The 12706-nt window shown below is 41.9% G+C and overlaps 2 protein-coding genes across 2 annotated transcripts in view; one reads left to right on the top strand and one right to left on the bottom strand.

The window, feature by feature from the left end:
- arhgap35a (Rho GTPase activating protein 35a) overlaps positions 1-3700 on the top strand; it is an 82866-nt gene extending 79166 nt beyond the window's left edge. The window contains exon 7 of the mRNA XM_080428834.1: positions 1769-3700. Coding sequence (XP_080284960.1) covers positions 1769-2279 — 511 coding nt within the window. The 3' untranslated portion in view covers positions 2280-3700. The remainder of the gene's footprint in view (positions 1-1768) is intronic.
- Positions 1-12706, bottom strand: part of bmp16 (bone morphogenetic protein 16) — a 604258-nt gene that overhangs the window by 508467 nt on the left and 83085 nt on the right. The window lies entirely within an intron of this gene.

Below are 12706 nucleotides of genomic sequence, written 5' to 3'. Positions count from 1 at the left end.
GCTCCAGCCCCTCCTGTGTCGAAAAAAACAAAAGAGACTGAAAACACGGTTCAGACCGTGTTCGGCACCGAAGCGCTACTCTGTGAAAACACGGTTCAGACCGTGTTCGGCACCGAAGCGCTACTCTGTGAAAACACGGTTCAGACCGTGTTTGGCACCCGATGTGTTAAGTGCCAAAGTTGTGGTAATAATTTGGCCATGACCTTCAGGCATTTCAGCCTGGCTTGCTGAACTCACCAGATGCTCACTCCCATATTATTCTGTTGGCCCAAGCTACAATTAAACATTAACGTTGACTAACAAGACAAAGTTTATAAATAGAGGATTTAGCAAATGATTCACTTAACCGTTCATCTGTGATGAATAAATAGTGGTTTGTAGCACCTAAATCTATTATTATGTACTCATCATTTTGTGATTAACGGCTGCTTTCAGTGAGGATGTCAGTGTATGGTAGTTATGACGGCCTTACACCAAATTACTTTTCAAGTGATTTCACTGTCACATACAGTATGTTTGTGCTCCCATCAACTCGATTGTGGTCGTAAAAGTCATTCCCAAGCTGTCTTAAGCTGTCTAAAACATTCAATCAAAAAAATATGCCATTAGGCTACTGCATCAAATGTAATCAACAAATATATAGACCTACTATAAAAACTGGTCAAACATTGGCCAAATTGTCAAATAATATAAGAAAGAGTCAGACATTTTGAAAATAGCCGATCTACAAGCTTGTAGATCTGATATTATCACAATATTTATTTGCTGAACCGAGTCAAACAAAATGTAATGCCTCAAATCGTACATTCCAAGTGCATGTCAGGGTGGGAGGTCCCCAGTTCAAATATGATTATTTTGGGGGGTCACGGCCTGACTAGGTTGAGAACCACTGATTTAAAACAGTATAGCATGTCCAGTGTATGGTACTTGAATCATATTCAGATGGTTGTCCCTTGCCTTGACACTTCTCCTATATGATGCACCTTGAGTTGTTGTTCACCACTTGGTCTGCATTTCTATAACACTTTACAATGCGCTTTTACTGTACATTCACCCTTCCACACACATTCACACACCAACGGTGGAGGCAACCAGGCAAGGTACCAACCCGTTCGGTGTCTTGCTGAAGGACACTTGGACATGAAGCCAGGAGGTGCCGGGCATCAAACTAGCCACTCTACCCCTTGAGCCACTGTGGCTTTATTGTCTTGTTCTGACATTATGTATAGGTTTAGCAGTGTAATGACTGCAGTTCTACTACATGACTACATTCTCACCATGTTTTGTCCACGTGCAGAGAAACTTTAGTGTCGAAACGTTGGTAAAATAATACAAAAAATGTTATTGCATCGTGGCTGCAAGCTGTGTGACCTCCTTTCTTTGAAACATAATACAGTAGGTGAACATTTCACGAATAGGTGAACATTTTACGTTCTTATCTACTAGATCACAATGCATCGCAGGATTTTAGACCTATTTTACGAAGACATTTGGTGTAGAGGGAAGAAAGGAGGTGGGTACACACCCCAGGGGGACACCTGTCAACAAAGTATACTGTATACTGCAGGGTTTAAGACTGGTTAAACATCAGCTCTTGCCAGGCTATTTAGAGAAGGAATAATTTAGAATGTCAGTGGGTCAATTCTGCACCCAATCATTTGGACAAAATATCCTAAATCCATCTGTACATTGTCAAGACCAACAGCATAAAGACACAGTCTGCTTGAGGCTAAATCTCTCTCTCTCTCATATTCCTCTGCTTCCCCAGGGTGAGTCAGAACTGCCGGACGAACCTGATGACCAGTGAGAACCTGTCCATCTGCTTCTGGCCCACGCTGATGAGGCCGGACTTCACCACCATGGACGCCCTCACCGCCACCCGCACCTACCAGACAATCATCGAGAGCTTCATCCACCAGTGTGCTTACTTCTTCTACAATCAGCCCCTGGCCGACGGCCTCCCCGGCTCCCCCACGGCCACCCTCAACTCCTCCTCCGGCGGGACCTCGGCCTACTCCTGCATGGCCGGGGGCTACTCCTCGTCCCCGACGCCCTCGCCGACGCCGGCCTACGTCCTCCCCGCCACCCCTCCCGTCATCCCGCACTACGGTCCGCCCGTCCACCATCACCACCACCACCACCACCACCACGGCCATCACCTCCACCAGCACCAGTCCCCGCCTCACTCCCCGCCCGCGACGCCCCAGTCGCCCCTCCCGGGCCTGCTGCCCCCCTCCCTGCACCCGCACCACCCCCCGACGGAACAGCACACGCTGTGAACCAGGGATCAAGGGAAAGCGAGACGAAGAGAGAGAGAGAGGGGTTGGGGGGAAATGAAAGCGAGAAAGAGAGACTGAGATTCGGAAAGATGTAAGAGTTCAGAGGGAGAGAGTTTTTCTTTTGCTTTTAAAATTTGGAAAGTAAGCGGATTGAAGGGGAGAGCGCTTGAAATTGAAACGGGAGGTCAAAAGAGAAGCCAAGAGGATAAGGTGATGGAGTGATGCAGTATGTATAGAGAGTAACCCAGGTGTTTTTTGGGAGAGAGAGCCTCAGTCGCTTTTAGAAAAAACGGGCACACGAACAAGGAGAGAAAAATGGGATGGACTGAAAAGCCGTTGAGCACCCCCCCCCCACTTTACCACTTTATCTCTCTCTCTCTCTCTCTTCAACTTCAACAGGACTAGGCCTCCTTGCCTTACAGAGTATGTACACGCACGCGCGCACACACACACGCGAGTCATCACATGCACATAATGTTTGAGAGTAAGAGTGGTATTGCCTATCAGAGCCGGTGGGACTCTTCCAGGGAGTCGATGCTCAAGTTCCACCCAGGAATCACATCGCGCTGCAGGAATGTGAACTGTATGTTCTTCTGTTTTGTTTCAGCGCGCGCGCACACACACACACACACACACACACACACACACACACACACACACACACACACACACACACACACACATATAGTGGCCAGTGTGCCTCCCACAACCACTCTCCTCAACCCCTCAGCCGCTGAGTGCGCTGGGGATTTTTCTTGTGTGGCCATGACCCTGTACCATCTGACCTGTCTACTGTACCTAACTAGAGGCCCTGGTTGGGACGGACCGCAATTTGATTTACCACTGTTAAAAGAGGACTTCAGCAAGATATGAGCTTCACTAGACACGCTGGAAGAATGTTCTGTCCACTAAGATGCTCACATTCCTGCCTGTCAACCCATCGCACACATGCAATGCAACTCATACACGCATACAAACAAAACATATCCGGTTTCAGCAGAGACACTATGACTGGGGGGGCTGGGGGGGAATCTCGACCAACCGGATCTGCCGGGAAGTAGAATGGAGCAGTGGATTCTGGGTGATCTCTTCTTGGCTATTCCGTGAACCGTTCCTCCCATTCTCTCTCTCTCTCTCGCTCTCTCTCTCTCGCTCTCTCGCTCTCTCTCTCTCTCTCTCTCTCTCTCTCTCTCACACACACCTTATGCCGCAACTCTAAAAGACTGTGCTTTTGTGTCTTGACGAGTAGATTTCTGTATCCATCTTCATCTTGTTCTCTCTCCATTTCATATGCAGTTTAACTACCGTTCAATTTGTTTTTCCATTCCTCCATCTGCTCCCATTCCTCATTTGATAGAATTCCAGTAAATATGGAGGCATCCGGGCCTGGTTTTGAGTGGCCTTGGCGTGTGTACAGTATGTGTGTGTTGGTGGGTGTGTGTGTGTACGTGGGTGTGCGTCTGTTTGTGTTTGGTTTTGGGCCTTTACCTGTCATTTTGCTTCCTCTCAGACTGTGGTGGCTTTACTTGTAGATTCAATGCCATAGTATCAATGACAAGGACCTTGTTCTATTGAGCACTTTTCTCAGCACTTTTAAGGCACATCTGAAGTTGTAATGGTCATGTAAGATACACAAACCCTTTATAATCACTTTATTCATCAAGCCACCCTGTCCTGTCTGAGAGCACACCACTGACACCTGGAGGAGAGAATGGGTATTACTCATGACCTCACCCCACTGCTGCATGGGCGTAGCACCGTTCTCCTGCTATGGATGTAACAGCAGATACACACACACATGTATAAGTACGATTTTCTTCATTTGGCCTCAAAGAAAAAGTTGACACTAGTGCCCATAAGGCTCATAGTGTATATAAAAGCAATGTCACTGCACTATTTTAAAGACTAGTCAGCTGAGATTACCCTGAGGATATACATCCTGCCATGAAGCTTGGATGTCTTAAATCGTTCCAGTCAAATAGAAATGCAGTGAATGCTGCCAATATTCCCTCTCTGTCTTCTGTCATTGTTATATCCTCGAGGAAACATGTTTTCCTCAAGTTTGCCCGTAAAAAAAGGCGAGGGGCTTCCCACCCCGTCTTCCCAGACACTTTATTTGACTGGAGGAGACGGAGAAATAGAGATTGAGACTAAATGTATTATCAACTCAGGACATACAAGCTGGAGGCGAGACGCGAGCTGTCACAGATGGGAGATTTTATACCATTTGGAAACAATTGTAACCACTGCAGCAGGCCTCGGTAGACTGCCATCTTAAGACACAGCATTATCCCACACTGCAAACACAATTCAGACCGTGTGTTTAACTTAACCACTGCATTAAAGCTACAATTTGGGACTTATTTCAATGAATAAAACATTATTTTAACCATAGTAGTAGTAGAAGGTTAATACCGTATAACTAGCGCTTCTCCAGTGGTTGGAGGTGGTCTCCCTACTCTCCCATTGAGACCCTGGTGTCAGGTAGGACACCGACTGGTTGACAATGTCATTAAAGTTATTTGAAGCAGATTGGAGACTAGATTAAGCTGCCATCTTTATTGTAGCAACGACACGACATTGTTGCAATGACTGCTTTCCGTAAGAAGAGACCTACAGTAAAAATACTGTTGCTTTAACCACTTAAAACCTCGCATTCCTTTTCTGGGCATGCCATAATAGGCAAACATTCGCAGAAAATGGCAGATCTGTAAGCTATTTTTGGAAATTAGGAGGTGGCCAATTATAAAGCCCTGGGGGACCCTGGTCAACAAAGTATATAGGGTTCATGTGGTTCAGTATTTCCCCACTGCTGTCAGACTTTGCCACTGCACCGTTGTCGGTACTTGTCTCACAGAGACAGTTGGGTCTGAGGGAGACGAGACAGTGGACAGAACAGACCTTCCATTCATCAGCTCCATGCTTCATTCCACGACCGGAATGGAGCATCCCAGAATTCCACTTTCCAGTCTGCCGTTACCGTAGAAACCAATAAGAGATCAGGGCTTTGAAAAGAACTGCTGAGCCCCGATTGTGTCCGCTTTTTGAAGTGTGTGGGTGCGGGCGCTCATGTACATGAGTGTGCATGTGCACACATAACGTGTGTTTGTGTGAAGCCGACATTCGCCAAGGTCACTTTTTCTGTTTAATTTCACACTTGATTGCATGTCTGCACATCTCCCCAGAGCATTTTCCATTTCAAACAAAGATGACAGGCCTTTGGGCCAATCCGTGAAGTCTTACCCTAAACCCGAGCTCCTATTGAACTGTAGTTCTTTTATGAGCCTACACTACCTATGAACCTTGTATGTATTACAGAGAGCCTGTGTGTTTGTCTGTGTGTGTCTGGGTGCGTGGGATTGGGCTCATGTGCTGTGCACTCACAGCGGATAGCCAGACACCAGTGTGATCCAAACAAACCTGAAGTATAGGAATGCAGTTCTCCTCGCGGTCATTACCCCACAACGTCACCCTGCTGGAGAGAGAGACAGAGACAGAGAGAGAGAGAGAGAGAGAGAAGATGGGTGAATGGGATCATTATTTGGGAGATGGAGGGAGGAAGGAGGGGGTGACCTCTGGTACTTGTGTGTGTGAACGCCGGCCAGTGGCGTTCCCTGTGTATATCAATGTGTTAATACGAAACTGACTGTGAGGCAGCCAAAGACTGTGCAAAAAAGGGTTGGGTTGGGGGGGGGGGGCGGCAAAGTGACTCTTGGGAAAACGGTTGTATTAAAAACAAATGTGACTTTGGTTCAGCGACCATATGTGGCTGCATTGCTTTTCTTTTTTCTTTACCTTTTTTTGCAACAATGGTGACAGATTGTTAAGTTAAAATGAGAAACAAGCAAAACTATATTCAGATGGTTGTTTATTTGTATGTTAGGGGGTCTAACACATTGCCCTTTAGTCAATGGTGATAGAAAAAAAGTTTCTTTTTATGTTTTATTTTAATAATTAAAAAAAATTACAAAGCATTTTTTTTTTAACAATTTCTTTGTGAATGGTTGAGAGACCAGTCCAGTATAGTGCATGATTTCTGCCCGAGCAAGGGAGAGGGCTCCACCACTCTCACTATTTAAGAGGTGATGAAAAAAAAAAAAAAGATATAATGGGAGAAAAGAAAATGATTAAAAAAAAATACTGTACACTAAAAAGATACATCAAACAAAAAATGTTGTCATTATTTGCTAAGAGTATGGTAATTTGTCTCAATGGGAATGGTGTATACAGCAAGGCCTTATGTGATCTGTATCATAGTTAATAAAGCAAATCTTGTTAAAAACCGTCTCTGATCTCATTGATTACCTGTTTCTGCAGCTATGGATGGTATAGGACAATTTCCCAAATAATGGTTTGGGACCCATTTTTATGGGTTGTTTAAATATCACATTTTTTTTTCAAAACAGTTTTCTGAATTTAAAATTACATTTTTCAAAATAATCTGAATCTTTCAACAACAACAAAAACATCTAAAAACTTCCATATGTTTTCAATAATTTGCTAAAGTAGTGAAATTAACGGATCCACAAGCTCGTGCATTGCTACATGTGAGCTTTTACATCTGGTATTTTCACTATTTCTGAAAAAGTTTGGATCCCGGAGAGACACCAAAGATGTGTTTTGGTTGGTGAAAAAGTGTGGGAGCCAGTGGTAAAGGAAGTGGTCTCGTATATTATTGCTTTGTGGGATATATTTGTAGGCTATATACTTGTATGCAAATCTGTCATTAATTGGTAAGTGGTAACTAAATGCCAGTCAATAAAATGTCTAGGGGACGCATTTTACTGAAACGTTCTTATTTCAATATAAATAGTTTGACATGTTGATTGAGACCTTTTTTTTGTGGTCTCAGTCTCACTAAACAGTAACCTGCTGGTGAACTTGGGCACCAGCTAGAGAGACAGTTTTTCATCTCGCCTGATTAGGCTACGTGGTTCTGTTCTGGACTGGTTCATTTAAAGCAGTGGTTCCAGGGGTCATCAATTGTGTCCGTACAAGGACAGACGTATCCGTGTCAAGACTTGTCCATGTCTGTGGCAAATCTTCTATTTAAAAAATAAAAACACTAGAGCCAGTATACAGTGACTGACTTGCCAGTTTTTCTTCAGAATAGGTAGGAAACTGATTTAATTAATGCAGAAATGCCAGTGGTATACTGGTGTACTTCAATACTTTACTGCAGTTTATAGCCTTTTTATTTTGTTCATTTTTATTTTGTTCTACTACATTATCATTGGACACCTCTTTACTGAAATCAAATCAGAATATAATTGCAAGTCAGTCATCATCATGATATTGAATTATCCACACAGTTCATATTCACAACAGGCACTCTCATCAAGATGCCTGCTGTCCATTGTTGTATGCTGGTGTATAAAATAGGTGTTAAAGTGGTTAAACATATTTTGATGCTAGTATGCAATTCTGCTCAAGAACCCCCTCAAGGACACTGGCCTAGGGCGCCAGACTAGTACACCCAGAAACGTCACTGCCGAGAACCATAAAAAGAAAAATGTCTTCCATGCCAAAGAATGACCTGATTTGAGTTTATCAGGATAAGAGCTGGGTTTCCCAAAATGCCCTTTGCCATTAACACTCTAACATAGACACTACCAGACAGGTATTCAAACCTTGTTAAACCAGGTACCAAACAGTGGTGGATACAGAACGTTCCTAATGACTGGGCCTGGAAAAAATTGTCTCAGCCCGAGTTTTTTAAGCTTAGATATCATAATGACCAGTGGATGATGTCAGTATGATAATTCTTCTTACCGTCTCGGATTGTCTTTAATGCTTTGAAAAGTTCAAAGCCATCACTTCGATTTAGAAAGTGAAGAAAGTGAAGTAGAAAGTAGACAAAAGTGCAGAGATGGTCATGGAAATAATAACAATAATACACTTGACTTTTAAAGCAATTTTTTAAATTGGGTTACAAATTGCTCCATCTACGCCTTCCCTCTCAGCTTTCCTACTGTACTTACTATCTTGATAAAATAAGATAAAGTTCAAAGGCATGATTGATGACTAACCACTCTCCGTCTCTCCCTCTTAAAAAGACAGCATGTGTTCTCCATCGTGTCTACTGGACTGCTATGCATTAGTATTTTATTTATGGTAATATTATTGACCACTCATTTTGTATGTCCTTGGCAAAAAATACAGTTTGAGGAAAATGTCCATCACAAGCCCAGGGGTTGATGACCCCTGAGTGGTTCTCAAACTTGTTTGTGCTAAGGACCCTCAAATTGATATATATTTGAAAATGTTTTGTGCCAGGGACCTCCAGAAGCAAAGATTTTAGTTAAAAATGTTCACTTTAAAAAAAATATATATATTCAAAGATTTGCACAAACTTTCACAATTTTTCAAAAATAGCAGATCTACAAGTTCATAGCACGGCATGAAGTGACGCGCTATGAGCTTGTATATCTGCTTTTTTGAATAGCCTAAGTATAAAATAATGGTTAAGGTGGCCCATTTTAACCATTATTTTATACTTAGGCTATTCAAAAAAATGTAGATCTGCTATTTCTTTTTTATTGTGAAAGTTTGCCCAAATCTATAAATATATATATTTTTTTTAAAGTGCATTTTTAACTAAAATCTTTGCTTCTGTCCCCAGCGAAATGTGTTAGCGTCATAATCATTTTACCTCTTTAAGTGGGTAAAAATTATTATGACGCTAACACATTTTGCTGGGGCATTTTGCTGGGCCCCCCACCAACGGACCCCTGGGGGTCCCCGGACCCCAGGTTGGGAACCACTGATTTAAATCACGTGCTTCATGGTCTTCAACTCCCATACGCAGTAGTTTTTTGCCCGATGGCAATTAAGCGTTACTTACACATTCTTCTTGTTCTTGTTGTTATCTAGCCTAGACTAGCCTACACCAAATCAACTCTTAACTTAGTTTTGGCAATAAAGGATTGAATGTTTACAACGGAAGTCAGTGAAGGTACTCTGCTACGCGAGGCCTGCACCCCACCTGGACACCCACCTCAAGTTGAAGACCTTGTTGAAGGTAGGAAAATGCTTTCACTTAGGCGGGATAACCCGAAATAACGCGCATAAAATGACATTTAAGTTTGCTCCAACTAAGTTTGCTCATTTGTTAGCTTGTGCTTGTCAGATAAAAATTGTATTAAGCAAGGCAGGCACATAAATTAAGCAAACATGCTGGCAGAGACTGCATGGGACAGGCTTTATTATATATAGGCTAATAAGTGTTTTGTGATGTTTTGTATGTTTTGTATGCACTATTTTGAGGCATAGTCCTAGTGGTTAATTATTTGATATTGTTCTTTGTCAATTGTTAGCTCTAGAGCTTCATTGTTTGTAGCTGGTTAGGTTTTGTGTAATACTTATACATGATAGACCTTTTTCATGGCAGCCATATTGACACGAAATAGCCTACAGTAAACACAGGTGTTAACCATGATACTAATTAAGGTTCCATTCCATGTTGCAAGCAGAGCCTTCCCAGTGAGCCAACATGCACAATAGCAACACCACACCATGGGTAGTTAATAATAATAATAATGATAATAATAAGGGTAATAAGGGTAATAATAATAATAATAATAATAATAGTAATAACTTTATTTGTAGCCTATAGCACTTTTCAAGACAGAAGTTACAAAGTGCCAACAGCAATTGAGCATATAAAGTATAAATAAAGTAAAATAAAACATACAAGTTTAAAAGCCTATGGATAAGGGAATCACATAGTTAACACAAGTTCTAACAAGCAATTATAAAACACATTTTTTGCAAACTAAGAGGAGACCAAAATAAATACAATAGTCCACCTGAAACACAGTTTAAGTGCAGACATGTAGCCCTCACCAACAAACAAACACACACACAAAACATACACAAACACACTTATGGCAAATGAGGTGTTTTCAGAAGTGACTTAAAATTGGTAACATGTGTTTACTCAACTAGGCCTATTTCATGTCAAAAATGGCTCTGGTATAGGTGTGTCAATTAGTGTCAAGTCAATGGGATGAGCAGTTCACGCAATATGCATGCCAGCCCAGCTTGGGATGTCTGAAGCCTTGTTTTTTAAGGCCTTTGTGGTGCTATGGTACCAAGAGGTGCATGCATAGTCGAATAAGTGACATTGGATGAGTGCTCCTACTAGAGTCCAAAGTATTCCTACAGACCAGTGAGGAGATCCTGTACACAAATCTTGTTCTTTGGTTGACTCTTTTGATTGCTTTAGTTGCCATTTGTTCACTGGAAAGATTGCCTCTAAAATGCAACCCAGGTTTTCCTCTTTTCTTGTGATCACATTGTCACTCACTTTTACTGTGAAGCCGTCAGCCTTGCAGAGGTTTATTTTGGACCCAAAGAGAATGGATTCAGTTTTACCCAGGTATAATGATAGTTTGTTATCGGCGAGCCAGGTGCAGATTTGACTGAGTTCAGAGCTGAGGGTCCTCAGCAAAACAGCTGCCAATTATGAAGCTGATTGGATGAGGGGTTCTATGCAAGAGCAGGTAGACGTCATACAGAGATTTGTGGAATGTATACTGCATTCATATAATTATGATTAATTATGATTAATTATATTTATATATATATTACATATTTCAATGTTATTACATTGTTTCAACTTTCAACTATATCTATAATCTTGGGAGTTTACTGTGGACATTTATATGAATGTGTTGTTACAATTGGTCTTATGCATATGCTGCTAAAATCGCCCCTGTATGTGGGGGCAAATGTTACATTTGACCTGTCTTTAAATCAATATTGTGACTCTAATAATGCTTGCATAAACATGTTAGGACTTTTTACAGTTACAATTTGAACATGGACACAAGATACCTACGTAAGAATTGCATCAAAATAGCTCAAAAGGTTTTTGAGTAGGCTAATACAAAAAATCTTACAATTGCCCCTGGTCTATGAGGTAGGTTAGACTTCAGTGCTTTATCTCTCTAGTTTGCATATTATTTATCATAATTTACATACTTGCATTAACATAATTTGGGGGAAAATATGCACTGAATTTGTTTTCTGTTTTAACTACTTCTAAAAGTAGATAAGTTGTTTCTGTGGTGTAGAATGGTCCCTACAATAAAACAAAAAAACAGGCAAAGACATTGATTCAGTCATTGAATAAAGTAATAATGACTGGAAAGTCATTAAAATGGTGAGGTTCAAACTTTGTTATCCCAGCATATCCTTGCTGTCCTAGCACTCTAAAACCGAATTTATTTTGTGATTAGAGTAGTGTCTCTGTCTGCTAAATGATTATTATGGCACTTAGAAGTATTTACAATTACAATTAACTAAGGCCTAATTGTAAAACAACTCGTTTGATATAAAACACAATCAGTCTTCCCAGTTTTTCTCACTGTTCTCTCCATGTTAATGAGGGACACACACAACAACACTAAAATCCTCAGAGTTCATTTAACTCTCAGAGTTAAATTAACACTGAGGATTTTACACTGCATTGAAACCACCAGAGGACTATCTGGAGGTCACTCTTTGTCCCCGGGGGCCCGGGCTCAGTCATCTCAGGGTACGGTAAGGTCTCCACACCCTGTGACAGCGATATAAAGGCCTCCGTGCCATTTCAGGGCGCCCCCGTCTGACCTTTTCACTGAGTCAGACCAAAAGGAAATCCATGTCCATGACCTTTGTGGTGCATCTCCATCCTGGCATGGCCAAAAAAAAAAGAAAGAAGGAAAGAAAGAAAGAGATTGGGGCTGAAAAGGTCAGAACCACGGACACATTGGACACACAACCCTTGAACTGTAACCTTTGAGAGGAGCCAGGAGAGAGAGAGAGAGAGGTTTGGAGTTTGATTCTTGAGTCATAATTTGCCGTCATCATCGAAATTAATTGACTGCATGTTTTCAGCATGTTTCCCATGAATGCCAACATGGTTGTATCTTGTAGGATCAAGTCACTAAAGTGTGTCTGGCCAGATACTGGTGATTGTCTACTGAGTGCCTGTGTTCCACTTACACATTGCCACCACTAGGAGGCTTACTTGCCTCACATTACAACCATTTGCTTTGCTTCATGGCGGGGAGGTAAATGCAGGGCATGGACGTTTAATTGATCAGGTCAAGATTTGGATGTCAAAAGAGAGACAACGCTTAATCCTGCACTCAGTGAGATGAATGCAAGAGGCGGGCCACTGATCTGAAGTCTTCTCATTGATGTCGAGCTTCACTTTCCCTGTTGAAGAACAGCCACGCTAAACTCCAGAGATAGTCAGGGAGAGGCTCTTTGGGAAAGTAAGCTGAAGAATAAAGACAAGGAACTTAATTTGAAGTCATTGTTGCTGGCCACTTAGGTATTAGCTACGTGATGTGCCTTTTAGCATAAGACACGATTAAAAAAGTTCTGAGGAAACGAGAGCTATAGGGAGAATGAGAGAGAGGTGCCTCTTTCTCTTT

Source organism: Gymnoscopelus braueri, assembly GCF_963280865.1.
Source record: "Gymnoscopelus braueri genome assembly, chromosome: 5".
NCBI classification, from domain to species: domain Eukaryota; kingdom Metazoa; phylum Chordata; class Actinopteri; order Myctophiformes; family Myctophidae; genus Gymnoscopelus; species Gymnoscopelus braueri.
Note: the sequence above shows the minus strand (reverse complement) of the source record. Positions and strands in the feature narration are given on the sequence as shown.